The sequence below is a fragment of the Lithobates pipiens genome, unplaced genomic scaffold (genome assembly GCF_037356315.1).
Source record: "Lithobates pipiens isolate NorthernLeopardFrog02 unplaced genomic scaffold, aLitPip1_a1.2 Scaffold_16, whole genome shotgun sequence".
In the NCBI taxonomy this organism is placed as follows: Eukaryota; Metazoa; Chordata; class Amphibia; order Anura; family Ranidae; genus Lithobates; species Lithobates pipiens.
Window position 1 is genome coordinate 595770456 of NW_027507748.1, and position 21263 is coordinate 595791718.

Here is a 21263-nt window from a genome sequence, read left to right on the forward strand (position 1 = left end):
ATGGCACATTCTGAGTTTGTGAATAGACATGTGGGAGACTCCAAAAATGTATAAAGGAAGGTACTCTGGTCTGATGAGACTAAAATTTAACTTTTTGGCCATCAAAGAAAATGCTGTCTGGCACAAACCTAACACATCACATCACTCAAAGAACACCATCCCCACAGTGAAATATGGTGGCGGCAGCATCATGCTGTGGGGATGTTTTTCAACAGTCGTGACTGGGAAACTGGTTAGAGTTGAGGGAAAGATGGATGGTGCTAAATACAGGGATATTCTTGAGCAAAATCTGTACCACTCTGTGTGTGATTTGAGGCTAGGACGGAGGTTCACCTTCCAGCAGAATAATGACCCCAAACATACTGCTAAAGCAACACTTGAGTGAGGAAACAGGTAAATGTGTTGGAATGGCCTAGTCAAAGCCCAGACCTCAATCCAATAGAAAATCAGTGGTCAGACTTAAAGATTGCTGTTCACAAGCACAAACCATCCAACTTGAAGGAGCTAGAGCAGTTTTGACTGGAGGAAGGGACAAAAAGCCCAGTAGTAAGATGTGGCAAGCTCATAGAGACTTATCCAAGGCGACTTGGAGCTGTGATAGCCACAAAAGGCGGCTCTACGCAGTATTGACTGGGTGAATAGTTATGCACATTGACTGTTTCTGTTATTTTGTCCTATTTGTTGTTTGCTTCATAATAAAAAAAAAATTCTAAGTTGTGGGCATGTTCTGTAAATGAAATGATGCAAATCCTCAAACAACCCATGTTAATTCCAAGGGGGGTGAATAGTTTTGAAAGGCACTGTATATAAAACTACAATATATTTGATGGATAAATTATTTCATCAGTAGTCAAATTGTTTTTAGAAGTTTCTCTCTTATTAGACATCTTGAGGTTTTTTTCATATTATTTCTTCCTGTACTCTTTAAAGTTGGAAAAAGTTTATTGAACATAAAAAGACAACAATAATTCTAACAAACGAATCTCTTGTGTCAAATCTTCTTCCAGAACTGATATTCTTAAGCTTCAAGGGTTTGTTTTTCATCTGGAAGGTCTAGAAATATTACATTTCTCTTCTTTTGGTGACTTACAAGTCAGATCCTGAAACAGAATGTAGTATCATTATTTTGAATTTACTAATGCAAAATATACCTTCATTTAACATACCACAACCCTAATATTTTATTATGAAATGAAAGACATATTTTGGTAATAACGTTTCTAATTACCTTACTTTGCTCTATTTTTCTTAAACTGGCCTATACTCTTATGCTATTATTCTGTGTATCTTCAATTTAACATGACGCAATGCTTCTTTTTTGTCATGAATTGAAACCTTGTTTTCACAAAGAAAGGTTTCAAATCAGCCCAGAAGACTGAAGTGAACTGTGTCCATTCACTTCTCCTCTTTAAGATTTAGAGTCATGCGTGCTGTACTCTAATTTTTGGCATCTTCCAATTCAGCATTTTCTGAAGAATTTTTGCTGAATAGCATAACCATTCTTTGGGTAACACATAGGAAGGCTTGTTAAATGACTCTTAATAGCATCAACAAATACTGGCTCAAAGCCTCTTTCAGCACTTGTTCTACAAATTACAGGTTTCCTATATTTATTTTTACAAACATAATGTTCTGTTACCAAATCTACCTGTATAGGTTTAAATTGTAAAGCTTTAAAAAATGGCCAATATTTGTTGTATAATTTTCCTGAATTAATTCTCTCTAGAAGTTTTAGTGATAGATCAGGTGTCTGTAATATGATCTTACTAGATTTCACAATATTTTCTGTTACTTTGACTGTAAAATAAAAACAATTGCTTAATATGTTTGTCAAAGGTCTTTTCCATATTTGTCAAACCTCTAGAGAAACACATGAAGTCACCACAGTAACACATGGCATGCGTTCACTTATATTTTGATGGACTTTGATGATATTTAGCAACATTGTATGCACTTTATTGTCCTGCACTTATTGTTTGCATTTTAGTTGCACAGGAACAGCACTTTAGTTGATTACAAGTACTGTATTTATCGGCATATAACACGCACAGGCATATAACACGCACCTTCATTTTAGGAGGGAAGTTTCAGGAAAAAAAAAACGTACATTTTAAATGAAGAAGCAAAATAAAGGTCAGTGCCCATCAATGCAGCCTCACCATTGCTCATCTGCAGCCTCATAATTGCCCATCAGTGCAGCCTGATCAATGCCCATCTACAGCCTCACAATTGTCAATAAATTCAGCTTGATCAATGCCCATCTACAGCCTCACAATTGTCAATCAATGCAGCCTGATCAGTGCCCATCTGCAGCCTCACCTTAGATTACTGCTGCCTCGGAGTGGACAGGGATGGGGCAGGATGAGTGCCGTCAGATTACATACAGCGCAAATCTGTTTACTCGGCAGCCTCTTTAATACAAAGTTCTATGATATACAGAACACTGGTCCAATGCTGGCCCAGGAGACAGGACTTCCTATTAGAGAGGCCTCTGAGTAAACAGGAGATTCTCGCTGTATGTAATCTGACGGCTCTTATCCTTTCCCCTCCCTGTTCCATCCTAAGCAGCCCAAATTGCAGTATCAGCGTATAACACGCACACACTATTTGCACCCGATTTTCAGGGTGAAAAAATGAGTGTTATATGCCAATAAATACAGTATGTATGATATTATATATATATATACACAGGAGCAGCGCTGAGTACTAAATTAATTTTTTCATGTTCCTCTATACTCTGTGCAGACAACAAAAGCTTGTCCACATGCTCGAAAAAACATTGTGGTCTAGAGAATTTTGATAATACTTTCTTTAAACACTAGTGCACTATACCGTCAATAATGTCCAATCCTGGAATTATTCTAGTGAATGCATAGGTTTCTTTATTAAAGTTTATATTGACAGCTTTTAGCTAATGATAGAGAAAAATGACTATTGGCAATTTCCAGTACAGAAAATACTTTTGGCCTTGGCATCCAGGTGTAACATTAACTACTTAAGGACTGCCTCATGTACATATACATCGGTACTTTGAAGAGGGATATCTCGATAATGGCAGCAGCTGCTGCCACAACCAAGATATCCCTCTTTACAGGAGGCAGTCCTGTGTACGATAATGGCGGTCTCCGCAGCAGGTTTCACTGCAAGATCACCATTATGGGCGGCGGGAGAGGTGCCACCCCCCTCCCGCGCCCTCCGCCGCTTACCGGAGCCATCAGTAGAGGCGGAGGCGATCGGGTCCTTTCCTCTGCTGGGTATGGAGAGGCTAAGATGGCCCCCACTCATCTCTATACCATAGGAGGGTGGAAGCGACGTCAAAACGTCAATGGTAATTATTGGTTATCCTCGCGCTACAATGGTTAAACAAAGGAGCTAATATGGTTGCAGCAAAACACCGACAGAGGTGCAAACCCTCCCCTCAGATTATAATAGTGATTCAGAAATGGTGTTGCGCTCCACACAAGAAACTAAATTAAATTCAATAAGCGCCTAAAATAGTGAATAAATAATCGCATACAGGATCTAAAACACACTTATGCGATTATTACAAATCAATTCTTTTAACCTTTTTAAACTATATCAATACCTTTTATACATTATAAAACCATTATAAAGTGACCAGTATAAATATTCAAGTAATACAGATATTCCTAGTAAAGTGCAAGTGAAAAATAGGTAGCAGAATCACAAATAGTGATGATGACAATACAAAAAGTGTACGATCCAAAGTGTGTCTCAATCCATAAAGTGCATCCAGTGAAAACAAATGTTAAAAAATATATAAGTAAAAAAAAATATAAGAGTAAAAATAAATAAATGAACAATAAAAAATAAAAATAGATATAAAAAAACACAATCCAAAGAACAGAATTCTTAAAGTGTCTCTATTTATAGAGAAAACGGCAATCCATATCAAGTCATGCAAATAAGTGGGTCCACACTGTGCTGTATAATAGACTAGTTCCGTGAATAAAAGCAGGGGATAATTCCACCGGTGATCTCCCAAATCCTCAAGACAGGTGCTCGCACACTGAGTGCAGTGGGTACCTTACCTCACTGCTGTCAGTTAAACAGCAATACGTTCCAATGGTGAAAGTGTATATTCTCAGCTGGTATAGACACCCCAGGCAATCCCCTCTAGGTACTCAGCCATGGACCATAGAACACATCCAGAAAAAAGAAAAGGGGCTCCAATAGTGAAGTAATGTCAGACAGGCTTTATTATAAAAAGTCCTGGGTACTCACATTTAGTAGCACAATTAATAGCGAAAAATACAGCTAAAAAACGAACGAACTCCTCGTTCGTACCCCGGACGTCGCTTCCGGTATCCTCCTAAGCCAATCCTACGCGTATCGTCATTGATCACGTGACTTCATCAGGGACTAAAGCATAGGAGGTAAACGAACGTTTAAATAGTATCTATAATTTGCGGCCATTTTCGTGTAGCCCGCAATGCCTATTACTATTAGCGATCGTAGATCTTGCCACGCGGCCATTTTCTTATAGCCTCTAGTACAAATAGCATCGCAGCCATTTTCTTATAGGTTCTTTGGGAGCAGTCTTAACTGTTCGGTTGCCGGCGGCCATTTTATCGTAGTCCCCTCATCCACACTCATCTTAATGAGTAGGTGCTACGCTCGCCGCCATTTTCCCATTGGTTGAGTGAAAAAAAGATAAATAAACACAAATCCACTATTGTGGACTGGGTTCATTTCAATTAGACGCCCTGTAATTGAGCCGGTTTAGACAAATGACTAACGGGGATCCTACACTCCAAATAAATAGCTCTAAGCATCAAGAATAATATTATTAAAACTAATTTATATTAAAAATATATTTTAGTTAAGAGAGGTTAAAACGAAGGGAACATTTATTAAAATATTCATATGATAATTGGCTTAAGACAAGAGGTATTATTTAAAATGTTAATAGGTTCTTTAGCTTATAGCTGCAAACACAGCCACAAGCAATCATATCTAAAGCAGAGTATTTATAAGCATAAATTAAACTATACCTAAAGCTCTACAAATGAACTTAAACTACAGATCACATAACAATAAATCTAACCCACACTATTAAATCCTGGTGGAGACACCGCCACACACATATCTATCATAGAATAAACTTATTCCAGGACAAAAATGCTCAGTAGTGAAAAACCTCCACTATATTCCTATAATGCTGCTAGGTGATCATATGCATCGCGTCAGCATCTTGACATTTGTATATGTAGTATTGGATTCAGATGCTAAAGAAAGTTATATCGTATAAGTTAACCGCTTCCAGAACACCCACCGTCATTATACGTCGGTACTTTGAAGGAGGATATTGTTGTTATGGCAGCAGCTAGCTGCCATAACCCTGGTATCCTCATCTTCAGTGGTCTCTGTGGATTCACCACAAGATCACTTTTATCGGTGGCGGGATTCGGTGCCCTCCGTCACTTACCGCAGCCGCACTCAACTATTCTGTAAAGATCAAATCCCATCATTCATTTGTTAATTGATGTATATCATATATTAGATTAAATAAAATTTCTAACAGAGGGGTCACTCACAATTTTTTTTGCCTAAGAACACAGCCATGAATAAAAAATGGTACAAAAACTTAATCTGAGAGAAACTTCTCCCAATCACCCAAGAACAGTTTGGAGAGGAACAATGCATTTTCCAGCATGATGGAGCACCTTGCCATAAGGCAAAAGTGATAACTAAGTGGCTTTGGGAACAAAATATCAAATCTTTGGATCCTTGGCCATGAAACTCCCCAGACCTTAAGCTCATTGAGAACTTGTGGTAAACCCTCAAGAGGTGAGTGAACGAAAAATTTAGTTCTCAATAAAAGCCTTTTGACAAAAAGATCTAAAAACACCGAAGCAGCAGACTTTTTGAAAATGAATATTTGTATAATTCACAGTTGTATGTGTATGCGAAGCCAAAACATTATTTTTTATTTTGGATGGAATATACGTGGATTAGAATCTTTGAGAATCCTCAGTTTTCTTCTCACTCCTTGTGTCTCGGAGAAATCACCCCAATGGGACATAGACAGCAAAAAATAAACGGACAACCCTTCCCTATTGTATCCAAAAATAAATGAAAAGTGTACATAAACGTTAATACCAGTTAATTTTATAATTATATCCTAATATCCACACCAGATAATTACTTTACCTGGAGTTCTTTCTGTAGGTTTGTGCAAACCCCCAGGGATGGAGCTACCATGCAGTCAGTAACTGGGAAGTTCCAAGGAACTTTAACACATTTCTTGATCAGGGTGGGGTTCAGTCCATTCAGATATTGGCTTCCAAAGAAAGAATCCTCCTTCCATATCTTACTCGCTGTATCTGAAATAGGGTTTTAAAAATCAAGATGTTTTATTAAGGAAGCAGCTACAGATAGTTGGTGGTCAAGTGTACAAGGGGCTTAAAGTGGAACTGATGACAGGAATACTCATCTATGCTCCAATGGTCCGACGCCTGTGAGGTCCCTTGTCAGCACTGGCATCTTCTCCCTGGCTTCCTCTGAGTGCCAGTCTTCAAACCACCTTCATTGGCCAGTGCATGATGACATCATTCTACTGCACGTGCAGAAGTGCAATCATGTAGTAAGCAGACACTATGGACTACTAATTATTTTTCTCCTGTCACTTTTCTATGATTCTATCATCCGGTACGCGGACATTTAAACTGTGCATGTGCAGCTTAGTGTACATTCTACAGAGGATTGCAAATAGGCAAGTGAGTGTATCCTATTACTGCGGAGACACTGTATGTCGCTTCCAAAATAATGAGCCTGCCTGTTCACATTTTATATTTAACCTTTAAACCCACTTTAAAGTTGGCAAACACTTCATTTACAGTTTCAGTAGCTTGGCAGGCAGTGACTCATTCCAAATTATATCTCGCAGATCGTAGAAAGCTTTAATCAAAAGCTTGTGCAGATCTTCGTAGATGAACATCAGATAAGTCAAAAAACAGTGTATCCAGCTCCAGCTGAATACAGTACATGTGGTGGGTTAAAGCATGAAGATGGGTGGGACTAACTACATATAGAATCCCCTAGCTACAGTGTGAGGCAGGGACAAAATGAATAAAGGCAAACAAACAGACAATGCATGTGTAAAATGGTACTCCCCGTAAAAAATTTAACAATTGAAAGTCAAGTCCAAGCACTGCAAGTAAGAACTCAATTCCAGAAACACCTAAAAGGGATGAAAAGGGAAGAACATGGAAGAAGAATACAAACCTTACCATTTTGTAAAACTTGTAAAGTCCTTGAAAGTGTCTAAAAGATGGCACAGAAGACAATTTATGAGTGTACATTTAGAGGACAATGTAGCAACATGAACCAGTCCTCCCTTTGAAACAAGTTCTTCAGAGGGGACGGCAGAAACATAGATAAGTGTCAGGGCTGGCTTAGCCCTTCCTTCTCTGGGCTGGCTGCTCAGCTGTCAGCTAATTGCCAGCTCTCATCTCTCTCCACAGTTACCCAGAAGTTCCTGATCCTGCTCGTCTGACCTGCCTACTTAAAGCTGTTCAGATCACTTCATCTCTGCCTTCGTCACATCACAAGAAACCATCTCCTGCATTCCTGTTTAAAGACTGGCTTGACATCCCTTCTGGCTCCTTATCCTGCTTGCTGTTCCTCTACTTGGATCCCTGACTTCTGGCCTGGCTGATTACCCAATATGGTTACTGAACTGTGGCCTGACTGATTACTTGATCCGGTTACTAGGCTCTGACTATGTTTTGACTATGCTTACTCTATTTACCTTTTTATTTTTTATTAACAAACAAGTGTGATTTAATTTTACTTCTGTCTCGGTCTGTTTCATGGTTTCTGACAGTAGGCGAAGGCCATGAATTCAGAAGATACAGTCAATCCACTTGTCGGTAATATTTTTTCCATATTGGATGAGCAAGATCACCGCATGGATCAGTTTGCCATAGCATTAGAAATGCTCCTGAGTCGCACGAATCACCTGGAATCCCCCACTGTGGCTGATCCGGTACAACTTGAGTTGCAGGCCGTCCCCATTCTGCTGCGAGAATTACCTCCTATAAGAGGTATGTCTGGTTCCGCTCCACTTCCCCAGCGATTTGGGGGGATCCAGTTCAATGCAGAGTGTTTCTCAACCAGGTTGAGATTTACTTTGAGATGCTGCCCCAGGCGTTTCCCACGAACAGATGCAAAGTAGGTTTCATGATATCTTTGCTTTCTAAAAGAGCCTTGGCCTGGGCAAACCCTCTATGGGAGACGCAAAAACCTGTTGTCTTGAGTTACCCTGACTTTGTGGCCTGCTTTTAATTGGGTATTTGATGTTCCTGCATGCACCGCTTCTGCTGCCAAGTGCCTCATGTCCATCAAATAGAGTACGAGAATTGTTGCCGACTACGCCATTGAATTCCATACACTGGCAGCAGAGGTTGCTTGGAACAATGAGGCCCTCGTGGCTGCTTTTTCTCGTGGTCTCTCGGATTCCATCAAGGATGAGATAGCAGCCCGAGATATACCCACTGAGCTGGAGAGCTTGATCTCGTTTGCCATCCTCATTCACTCCAGACTCAGAGAAAGACTTTCTTTGAAAGAGCGCTTGCTGAAGCCTCCTGTACGTTTGCCACCGAGCTTTGCGGTTCCACATGTGCCTCCCTCACCTCCTATGCCTCCTGGTATCAAGTCGGTCAGTGAAGATGAACCTATACACTTGGGCTTCACGCATCTCTCTGTGGATGAGAGAGCCTTTAGGAGGAGGGAGAGATTGTGCCTTTATTGTGGTCAGGCAGGTTACTTTTTGAAGTCTTGTCCTACCCATCCAGGGAACACCCGAACCTTGAGGCCCTGTCATAGACAGACCTTAGGTGGCGTTGTTACGTCCCCAGTAATCCAGAAGGATAAGCCCCTGGTTTCGGTCACCCTTTCTTGGGCTGAGTCCTCCATCAAGATACAGGCTCTAAACGACTCGTTCATTGATGCTGCCTTTGTATTGCAGCACTCGATTCCGCTGCAGCTGCGTGATACTCCACTTGCCATTGAGGCTCTTGACGGGGGACCTCTACAGCCCACCCATGTGACTCATGAGACGGTTAAATTGTCCATGGCTGTAGGGGCTCTTCACCATGAGATAATTAAATTCCAAATTATTTCCTCACCCAGGTTTCCACTGGTTATTGGTTATTCTTGGTTACAGAGGCACAACCCCTCTTTTGATTGTCTCCGTGCTGAGGTTCTCTCCTGGTCACCACAATGCAGTGAGACATGCTTCCTGAATGTATCCAAGGTCCTGTGCACCTCTTCACTCTCCTCTCTGCTGGAGGAGTACCGCAATTTTAGCAATGTCTTTGACAAAGGTCAAGCCGGTAGTTTGCCTCCACACCGTTCTTATGATTGCGCAATTAACCTTCAACCTGGTGCCATACACCCTCATGGTCGGGTTTACCCTTTGTCGGTCCTGGAGGATAAGGCCATGGAGGAGTATGTTGCAGACACACTTTCTCGAGGTTTCAGCCACAAATCCTCGTCTCCTGCTGGTACTGGTTTCTTCTTTGTGAAGAAGAAGAGTGATGAACTGAGACCTTGTATTGATTATAGGGGTCTCACTCGTGTCACGATTAAGAATGCCTACCCGATTCCGTTGATTACAGAGTTATTTGACTGCCTCAAGGGAGCAACGGTTTTCACGAATCTTGATTTGAGAGGGGCATACAACCTTGTGCGGTAAGTTAAGTAGGGCGATAAGTGGAAAACTGTGTTTAATACCAGAACAGGCCATTATGAGTACCTGGTAATGCCTTTTGGCCTTTGTAACACCCGGCAGTTTTCCAGGAATTTATTAACGATGTCCTCTGAGATTTGTTGCAGTTAGGTGTGGTGGTTTATCTTAATAATATCCTCATATTTTCCAAGTCCCTGGAGAGCCACCACACAGATGTCTGTCGTGTGCTTCAGAAACTAAGAGAGAACAATCTCTATTGTAAACTGGAGAAGTGCAAGTTCCATCGTGAACAGGTTATATTCCTGGGCTGTCATTTCCACTGCTGTTTTTTTGATGGACCCAGAAAAAATTTCCGCAGTTCTACAGTGGCCTCGACCCGTGGGTTTACATCCTCTGCAGCGTTTCCTGGGCTTTGCCAACTATTATTGGAAGTTTATTCATAACTTTTCGTCTCTGGTCAAGCCTGTGACTGATATGACCAGAAAGGACGGTAACCCACAGAGTTGGTCTCCAGAGTTCATTAAGGCCTTTGAGACTCTCAAGGCTGCCTTTGTTTCTGCTCCTGTGTTGGCACATCCTGATCATATGTTGCCTTTTATCCTAGAAGTTGATGCTTCTGAGACTGGATTTGGCACCCTTCTGTCTCAACGTCCTAACTCTGAGAGCGCTATGCATCCGTGTGGCTACTTTTCCAAGAAATTTTAGTCCTGAAAGAATGGGAACATGTCCTTAAAGGTACCACTGTGCCAGTTCTCATTCTTACTGACCATAAGAATCTCACATTCTTTTCTGAGGCTAAGCGCCTCTCTCCCAGAAGGGCGCAATGGGCCCTTTTCTTGTTGAGTTTTAATTGCATTGTCTCATTCTTACCCGATACTAAGAATGTAAAAGCTGATGCCTTGTGACGACAATTGTCCTCCACTTCCAAGTCGGAGTCGGTTCCGGTTCCTGTGATTCCTCCTGATCGTATCCTGTCTATGGTTCGCACCAGTCTTACTTCTCCTTTGAGTGACAAAATTCTTTCTGCACAGGTCCATGCTCCTCCTGAGAAACCTTGTGACTGCTGCTTTGTCCCAGAGTCTCCCTACTGCCATGCTCAAGACTTACCATTCTCCCAAGGCAGTTCCTGGGTTTCACCCTCAGACGTACATGCCCCTGCCCTCCTCCACGATTTCCATAGACATTTTCCCCTCAAGCCTGGTGGCCCTCCGAGGGAGAGGGGCCATTGAGAAGGGGGGAACTGTCAGCGCTGGCTTAGCCCTTTCCTCTCTGGGCTGGCTGCTCAGCTGTCAGCTAATTGCCGGCTCATCTCTCTCCACAGTTACCCAGCTGTTCCTGATCCTGCTCGTCTGACCTGCCTACTTAAAGCTGTCCAGCTCACTTCATCTCTGCCTTCGTCTTGGTCACATCACAAGAAACCCTCTCCTGCGTTCCTGTTTAAAGACTGGCTTGAAATCCCTTCTGGCTCCTTATCCTGCTTGCTGTTCCTCTACTTGGATCCCTGACTTCTGGCAGTGGGCTGATTACCCGATTTGGTTACTGAACTCTGGCCTGGCTGACTACTCGATCCAGTTATTGGACTCTGGCTATGCTTTGACTATGCTTACTCTATTTACCTTTTTATTTATTATTAATAAACAAGTGTGATTTAATTGTACTTCTGTCTCGGTCTGGTTCCTGGTTTCTGACACTAAGTCATGCAATAGCTCGTACAACAGAAAACCACTTAAAAAAAACATTCAAAATGGTGAGAACTCAGCCCTGTTTTTGACTTGATAGAGGTGTTGAGTATAACAGTATTGGCTCTAATTTCCTATCAAATTTAGGATTAACCAGTTCAAAAGTAATAATAATAATAATAATAATAATAATAATAATAATAATACATTTTATTTATAATGCACTTTCCATCAAAAGACCTCAAAGTGCTACATAATTACAATAAAAACAAACAAACCGCTTAATTTACAAAACATTTGCTAAAAAGAAAAGTCTTCAACCCCTTTTTAAAATTTTCAGTAGACTGAGAAACCCTCAGACTATCAGGCAAAGCATTCCACAGACGTGGGGCAGCAGCACAAAAAGCCCTATCTCCCATGGTTTTCAACCTAGTTTTTGGAACCTCTAAACAATTCAAATTAGTTGAGCGAAGGGAACGCGGTAGATTTTGCAATCTAAGGCCGCGTACACACGGGCGGACTGTTCGCCCAACTTTGTCCGCTGAACAGTGTTTGGGCGGACAGTCCGCTCGTGTGTGGGCTTTCAGCGGACAGTTTCAGCGGACAGTTTGACGAACAAGGTTTTTCGGAATTTCCGAAAAACTGTCCGCTGAAACCTTGTTTCAGCGAACAGTCCGCTCGTGTGTAGGCTTGTTCGTCAAACAAAGTTGCGCGCATGCCCAGAAAGGATTTTCACGCCGAAAGTTATAATGCAGTGTATAGGACGTCGTATTTTTCGTCCCGTCGTACGTGCCGTTCACGTCATCGCGCACGGTTTCAGCAAACTGTTCGTCCGTCGTGTGTGGCCATGTCCGTCCATGCTAATTTTGAGCGGACTGTTTGCCGAAACTGTTTGACGGACAAAGTTGGGCGAACAGTCCCCGCGTGTGTACGCGGCCTAAGAAGTTCCTTAAGATAAGGTGGAGCTTGTCCATGTATGCATTGATGCACAAGAAGAGAGACCTTATACTCAATCCTTGTAGAGACCGGCAGCCAATGAAGAGATTTTAAAATTGGAGTGATATGCTCATGCTTCCGCACTCTCATTAGGATCCTCGCTGCAGAGTTTTGAACGTATTGCAACCTCTGCACGCTCTTTCTCGGAATCCCAATGAGAAGTGCGTTGCAATAATCCAGCCTGAAGTAGAATCTGTGTGAATTGTTCATTGCTGCGATACCATCGGAGCCTGAGGAAGTTTATGTTGTCCTCTTGAACAAAGAAACAGTGGAACATTTGCTCAATAACAGCCATAACCACAACTCCAGCAGGAGGATATTGGCAGGAGGATATTGGCATTGCTGTCAAAGGATGGTATGTGGTCTGGTATGTATCTCATGTGAGGGTGAGAAGAGGCAAATGCAGGAGTATGGACCTCCTTTCTGTTGGCTGGAATCTGTTTGCACTTGATAAGAGTGGGCAATGGTATTTCAACACTGGCATTTAGGGGAGCTAATGAAAATAAAAAATTCAGCATGCTTAGGGAGATGCTCCATCCTGGAACCAGTTCTGTGTTTGTGTAGACTGGGGAGTGTGGTATCTGTCCTGTGCGGTGAGTCAATGACTGTGTGGCAAACTTCTAAAACAGGGAGATAGGAACTGGGACAGCACCAGGCTGTACCTAGTTGTTAGATAGAGAATCTACATGTGTAGTAAGCAGTCAAGCTTCCAGGATTTCTTTTCATGTTTCTTTTTGTTTTGCTGTTATATTTTTCACTGCATATAGTATAAATAAACCGCACCTATGTTTTTTTTTCTCCTACAAACACTGCCTGCTGTGCCTGATTTTGTGTGGTTAACCCATCCAGAGGGTCACACACACCCGCTGCCGAGCTAACCCCCTCACACTTTATTCAATTGATGCCCATTTTTCCTGTATACCATAAGGTAACATAGGCTATTGAGTTGACCCCAGGAGCAGTATCTAGGTAACTGAGGCCAGGTAGGTGGGTATCAGCCTTTGCCCAGAAAAGGTCACTGAGCTCTTGAAACTTCAGAATGTCTCCACTAGATATTTTTGGGAAGATTTGCAACCTTTTAAATAAAGCATCCTCAATGGCTTCTATGGTCCCTATGGACCTCAATGGCCCCAAGCAGCTTTATGTCTTGTGACAGGGTTGTCCATGTGAACAGCTTTGAGTCTTATTATACATTCATCAGCAGGACCACTGATAGGGGGTACCACGGGTCCTCCTGTAGGGGGTCTGGGCACTCAGGAGGGCTCAGACAGCAGGGAGATCAGTAAGGCGGGATGAGAATACGATTACAGGATAATGCAATGTGTCTGTGTCTCTCCCTCCAGCAGCTGGTTTCGCCCTCTCTCCTTCCCCTGGGCTGCTGGAGGGAGAGACACAGACACAGTGCATTGTTCTGTAATTGTCCCCCTTTCCCGCCACACCGATCCCCCTCCCTGTGCTGCCTACATATGATTTCCTCATGTGTGCCTGGGCCCCCCCTCTTCATCCTGCAGCCCTGCCAGCTTCCCTCTCCCGCCGGCTGCTGCAGGTGCCAGTAAATATCTAATTTACCAGTGCAGGATCTGCTTTTTAAATCAGTGTGGCTCTGCTAAGTCGGTCAGCGTTGCGCCGATTGGGACAGTGCTGTTGCAATGGGCTGCGATTTGACATGTCAAAACGCATATCAAATCTTGTCGCTGTGAGACGAAGACCTATATACCCTCCCAGCAATCAGCATCAAGTGGAGACTGATTACTGGAGACTGTTGGCTGCTGGGAGACACCCGCTGGTGGACACTGAAACTGCAACCTCCCACTCTGGAAAGCACAGTGCAACCAGTAGGTGAACCTGGTCCTGACAGGCCTCCTGAGTTTAAGAAGCTTCAGCATCTGCACAGGCTTTAAAAAGTTGTTGGCTGATAGTGGAAGACCTTGATTGCAGAGGCTTGGCGGGTCTTGAAGAGTGCCTCATAGATGCAGAGTGATGAGATTTAGAATCACGAAGTTGTGTGATTTCTCACTTGTGCCTTTGCTTTTTTTGTAGTACTAAACAGTCTCTCTCCAGATTAAGCTCATCAGATCCCTTTAATTCTTCCTGTGACTCTTTAGCATTGTACCACTTTAAGCAGTTAGTATATTTAAGGCACAGTCTTTGATAACTCTTATGCCGCGTACACACGACTGGACTTTTTGATGGACTAGGTCCGACGGTCTTCCCGACTGACTTTCGGTGGAGGTCCGACGGATTTTCTGAATGAAACGGACTTGGCCACACACGACCGGACTAAGTGCGTTCGAAATTCCGTTCGTTTTGAACGTGATGATGTAAACGGGACTAAACAAGGAAATTCAATAGCCAGTAGTCAATAGCTGCCCTTGCGTCATATTTGGTCCGTTGGACTAGCACACAGACAAATGGTTTTCCCAATTTTTAGTCCATCGGACTTGAGTCCGTCAGATAGATTCAAATTGTCTGACGGATTCCAGTCCGCCGGACCAAGTCTGCCGGAAAATCCGGTCGTGTGTACGCAGCATTAGAGGTAGCAGTGAATAGTTTGCGAGTACCCTCAAGTTCAGCCTTTCTCAACTGGGGTGCCAACAGAGGCCCTCAGGAGTGCCAAGGCATTCTGGTAGAGAAAGGCTGAACTGGAGGGTAAAAGCAACATAAGCTAGCTGCATATGCAGGCAATATGCTATTTTACATTCAACAACCAAGGATTACATTGCCAAATTTACTTTGGTTAATGCAGGGATTTGAAACTATATCTAATTTTACCACACTGGAAAAAGAGATGATTATGATGATGATGGCATCCGGCCTCTGCCACACCGCGCTACGCCTCTGTCAGAGAACTCACACAGCACGTGCTCATCCTCATGCAGCAGCTGCTAACCTCCGTTCCGCTAACATCAATGACACAGTAAGTGCTCATTCTCATGCAGCAGCTGCTAATCTCTGTTCCGCTAACAACAATGCGCATGCACGGAATCTTAGAATGAGATGAATGGGGTTCAGAATGGGCATGCGCAATGGAGCATCCATGCGAACGCGCTAGTATGCATGCGCACGCTTACACCAATCCTGGCGCACGGTGCCCTATATAAATAAAGAATCTGCCCAGTATCAATGCTGGATCATCTTCAGCTTGTTCCTGTGTTCTTGTACTTCTGCCTGATTGACTCTGCTCCTGAAAACCCAGCTTCCCTCTGACAATTCTCTTGGATTCTCCTTACCTGCCTGCCTGTCTCTGTGTACCAAACTGACTTTTTGGCTTGGACTTTGACCATGGCTCTGTCTCCTGATTATGTACCTTGCTGCCAGCCTGTTGCCAACTCCTGCCAGTTCCTGACTCCTCTGTTAATCCTGATCTGGTCCCAGCTGAACAACCTGGTGTTCAGTCCTTACAGGAATTCCTGTGTCCTCAAATTCCAGCCTTTGACCTGCAGGCACCTGCACCCTTTCACTGCCCCTGCACTTCCTGTATCCACCACCAGGGATCTTAGGATCGGAACTGTGCAAGAGGCCACCCTCGTCCTCTCGAGCTCTGCTGTAAGGTATGTGACAGCCTCACCCGAATACTATGTCACCACAGGATAGATGGAATAGGAGCAGCCTCCAGGCTGCCGCTAAACAACCAAGGAGTGCTGCTCGCAGATGTCCCTCTGAATATTCTGCAGGCCACAACTCAGCTGCAGCACATACCGTCACAGAACCACTGCACTCAAATCCAAGCTGGGGTCCCAAGAAAGAACACCAGGCCTCAATCAATTTCCCTTATAGACTCTCCCAGTAGTCTGTTCTTCCCCATCAGCCATCTGGTGATTCAGCAAGAGGGCAAATCCCATCCATTTGGACTACATGTCCCAAGATTTTTTTCTCTGCCTTGTCTCTGTATCAAAGAGGTAACAGATCAGCGTCAAACTCAGCACTAGAGGGAAACTGTTCCCCCGCAGCAAAGCCACACAGTGTCTCCTGATTGCAGGAATATATATATATATATATATATATATATATATATATATATATATATATATATATATATATATATATATATCTCCAGCTCCTGGCTACACTTATATTACTGACTTATTTCAACATAACTATCTTAACTTGCTTAATAAAATCTAATTAGACTTACACAAATGGTCCCTCCTTTGTCATTCATGACTAGGTAAGGTTAATGTTATATTGATGAATGTCCTTCCTCGAGTCCTATATGTTTTTCAAATATTACCTTTGGGTGTCCCTATAGGATTTGTCTCAATGGTACAGTCTGCTATTGCATAAAAATAATGGGGATGTCAGGATCTCCCACAAAATTAAATGTAAACTATTTTAGATAATGCACATACTCTCATTCACAAAATTTTGTGAATGCAGTTCATATGAACCAAATCGCATAAACCACAGAGTTGGATAAAAAAATGGTATCTCCAAAAGTAGGTCACTAACGAACACCGGAGTTAGTGCAAAATCAATTTTATTACAAAAACCCACTATTTTAATTATTACAACACCATATGAAAAAAGGTTTTAAAATAGAGAATAAAAGATTGTTCCAGAAACAAGTGGAGTATGGGGAAGGGGAAAAAGTAGGAAAGATGCTGGCACAGATAGTAAGAAGTAACTCCTCGCCATCCACCGTCCCAGTGATCAGGACAGAGAAGGGAGAAATCTCAGCACAGGGATCAGTGATTACAGATACCTTCAGGGTATTTTATGCAAAACTGTACAGTTCACAGGGGGCGGTGGGCGACAAGGACATGGACAGGTTCTTTGCGAATATTAAAATACCGCCCCTTACCAAGGAGGAGAGGGAGATAATGGAAGCCCCATTAACGATAGAGGAAATTCAATGTGCAGTGTCGGAAATGGCCAATAAGAAATCCCCAGGACCAGATGGTCTTCCTGTGGAAACCTATAAATATTACGGCAAAATATTGCTGCCAGAGCTTCTTAAAGTATTTAACCACTTCAGGACCGCCGTATTGCCAATGTACGTCAGCACAATGGCACAGGCAGGCACAATCACGTAGATGTACGTGATTGCCTTCCAGCGGGTGGGGGTCCAATCGGACCCCCTCCCGTTGGATACGACGGTCCGGTTCCCTCCAGGAGCGCTCCGTGATGAGGGGATGGCCGTTCGTTTTCGGCCACCCCCTCTGGATCGCTCCTGGCCAATGAGAAGCTTCCTCCCCTGTGTATTGTTTACACAGGAAGGAGGAAGTGATGTCATTCTCCTCGGGGCGGTCTTTTTGACCGGACTACGAGGAGAAGACTAATAGTAAGTGTGCACCAACACTACACTGACATGTAGGTACACACAGGCACACAAACCCCCCCCGATCCCCCCCCCCGATCGCCCCCCGATCCCCCCCCGCCCCCCCTCCCCCCCCAGTCACAGTGTCACTGATTGCATTGATCATTTCTTTACTGATCAATGCATTCAGTGTCAGTTGTGACAGTAAAAACTGTCAGGACAGTTAGTGTTAGGTCCAGGGTAGCCCCCTATCACCCCCCAATAAAGATTTAACCCCCTGATTGCCCCTAGAGTTAACCCTTTCACCCCCTTTTGCCAGTGTCACTAAGCGATAATTTTTCTGATCGCTGCATGTGTCGCTAGTGTCGCTAGGTAGCTAGTTATTTTTTTAGGTTCACCGCCAGGTTTTTATATCGCTAGGTACCCCGATATACTACCCAATAATGTTTTTAACCCCCTGATTGCCGCTAGTTAACCCTTTCACCCCCTTTTGCCAGTGTCACTAAGAGATCATTTTTCTGATCGCTGCATGTGTCGCTAGGTAGCTAGTTATTTTTTTAGGTTCACCGCCAGGTTTTTATAGCGCTAGGTACCCCGATATACTACCCAATAATGGTTTTAACCCCCTGATTGCCGCTAGTTAACCCTTTCACCCCCTTTTGCCAGTGTCACTAAGCGATCATTTTTCTGATCGCTGCATCAGTGTCGCTAGTGTCGCTAGGTAGCTAGTTATTTTTTTAGGTTCACCGCCAGGTTTTTATAACGCTAGGTACCCCGATATACTACCCAATAATGGTTTTAACCCCCTGATTGCTGCTAGTTAACCCTTTCACCCCCTTTCACCAGCGATCACAGTATAAGTGTCACTGGTGACGCTGGTTAGCCAGTTAGTTATTTAGGTTCCCTGTCAGGTTTTTATATAGCGCCAGGGACCCCCATATACTACCTAATAAAAATTTGAACCCCCTGATTGCCCCTAGTTAACCCTTTCACCACTGATCACCGTATAAGTGTTACGGGTGACTCTGGTTAGTTTGTTTTTTATAGCATCAGGGCACCCACCATTTATTACCCAATAAAGGTTTAACCCCCTGATCACCCGGCGGGTGATATCAATTAGGTTTTAGGGTCAGGGTCTGCGTCGCCCCAGGCAGCGCTAGGTTAGTGCCAGTACCGCTAACACCCACACGCAAAGCATACACCTCCCGTAGTGCTATAGAATCTGAACAGATCAATATCTGATCTGATCAGATCTATACTAGCGTCCCCAGCAGTTTAGGGTTCCAAAAAAACGCATTGTTAGCGGGATCAGCCCAGATACCTGCTAGCACCTGCGTTTTGCCCCTCTGCCCAGCCCACCCAAGTGCAGTATCGATCGATCACTGTCACTTACAAAACACTAAACACATAACTGCAGCGATCGCAGAGTCAGGCCTGATCCCTGCCATCGCTAACAGGTTTTTTGGTAGCATTTTATATTTAAATCCGGAAGGCAGTGCTTGGTTTTCGGGGTCCCGTACGTGGCTAGGCTCCCAAAAAGTCCCCCACATGTGGTATCCCCGTACTCGGGAGAAGCAGCAGAATTTATTTTGGGGTGTAATTTGACTTCTGCCCATAGCATGTGTGAGCAATATATCATTTAGTGACAACAAAAAAAAAAGTTTGTAATCTTCCCGCAACTTTTGGCAAAATATAAAATATTCCATGGACTCAACATGCCTCTCAGTAAATAGCTTGGGGTGTCTACTTTCCAAAATGGGGTCATTTGGGGGGGTTTTGTGCTATTTTGGCATTTTATGGCCTTCGAAACTGTGATAGGTAGTGAGGAGTTAAATCAAAAATTTGCACCCTTAGAAATCCTGAAGGTGGTGATTGGTTTTCGGGGTGCCGTGCGCGACTAGACTCCCAAAAAGTCCCACACATGTGGTATCCCCGTACTCAGGAGAAGCAGCAGAATGTATTTTGGGGTGTCATTTCACATATGCCCATAGCATGTGTGAGCAATATATCATTTAGTGACAACTTTGTGCAAAAAAAAAAAAGTTTGTAATATTCCCGCAACTTGTGGCAAAATATAAAATATTCCATGGACTCAACATGCATCTCAGTAATTAGCTTGGGGTGTCTAGTTTCCAAAATGGGGTCATTTTGGGGGGTTTTGTGCTATTTTGGCATTTTATGGCCTTCGAAACTGTGATAGGTAGTGAGGAGTTAAATCAAAAATTTGCACCCTTAGAAATCCTGAAGGTGGTGATTGGTTTTCGGGGTGCCGTGCGCGACTAGACTCCCAAAAAGTCCCACACATGTGGTATCCCCATACTCGGGAGAAGTAGCGGAATATATTTTGGGGTGCAATTCCACATATAACTATGGCATGTGTGAGCAATATATCATTTAGTGACAACTTTTTGTAAAAAAAATTTTTTTTTTTTTTTTGTCATTATTCAATCCCTTAGGACAAAAAAAATAAATATTCAATGGGCTCAAAATACCCATCAGCAATTTCCTTGGGGTGTCTACTTTCCAAAATGGGGTCATTTGGGGGGGATTTGTACTGCCCTGTCATTTTAGCACCTCAAGAAATGAGATCGGCAGTCATAAATTAAAAGCTGTGTAAATTCCAGAAAATGTACTCTAGTTTGTAGACGCTATAACTTTTGCGCAAACCAAAAAATATACGCTTATTGACATTTTTTTTACTAAAGACATGTGGCTGAATAAATTTTGCCCTCAATGTATGACTAAAATTTAGTTTATTCGATTTTTCTTATAACAAAAAGAAGAAAATATCTTTTTTTTTCAAAATTTTCGCTCTTTTTCCATTTATATCGCAAAAAAAAAAATCGCAGAGGCAATCAAATACCATCAAAAGAAAGCTCTATTTGTGGGAAGAAAAGGACGCAAATTTCGTTTGGGTGCAATATTGCATGACCGCGCAATTACCAGTTAAAGCAGCGCAGTGCGAAATTGGAAAAAGACCTCTGGTCCTTAAGGTGTTTATTGGTCCGGGGCTGAAGTGGTTAATTGGGCAAAAGAGGAGGGGAGATTGCCTACTTCAATGACCGAAGCAACGATAATAGTCTTGCACAAGGAGGGGAAGGACCCATTGGAAACTCAATCTTATCGACCTATTTCCCTCCTTTGTGCGGACGCTAAAATATTAGCCAAAGTATTAGCCATTAGGTTGAATAAAATTATCTCCAGATAGATACATCCCGATCAAACGGGATTTATCCCAGGTAGGTCTACAAGTATGAACATAAGAAGATTATATCTTAATCTGCAGGTACCAACAGAAAACGAAGGTAAAAAGGCAATAATGGCTCTGGATGTAATCAAAGCCTTCAATAGTTTAGAATGGAGATATATCTGGCGTGTACTGGGCGAATTTGGGTTTGGTCCCACGCTTATTGCGTGGGTAAAAACTCTGTATAATGGCCCTAGTGCCAGAATCAGGGTTAATAATGAGTACTCAGATAAGATTTTTTTAGAGAGGGGGACAAGACAGGGGTGCCCTCTGACGCCCCTGATTTTTGCCCTGGCAATAGAACCGTTAGCTATTGCAATTAGATCCAATACGAATATGGTTGGCTTCCAAAGGAGGATGAAGGAAGAG

At 43.0% G+C, this 21263-nt stretch overlaps 1 protein-coding gene across 1 annotated transcript in view; it reads right to left on the reverse strand.

Annotated features, from left to right (window-relative positions):
• LOC143983852 (arachidonate 12-lipoxygenase, 12R-type-like) overlaps window positions 1-21263 on the reverse strand; it is a 225244-nt gene that overhangs the window by 149278 nt on the left and 54703 nt on the right. The window contains exon 6 of the mRNA XM_077483951.1: window positions 6175-6347. Coding sequence (XP_077340077.1) covers window positions 6175-6347 — 173 coding nt within the window. The remainder of the gene's footprint in view (window positions 1-6174; window positions 6348-21263) is intronic.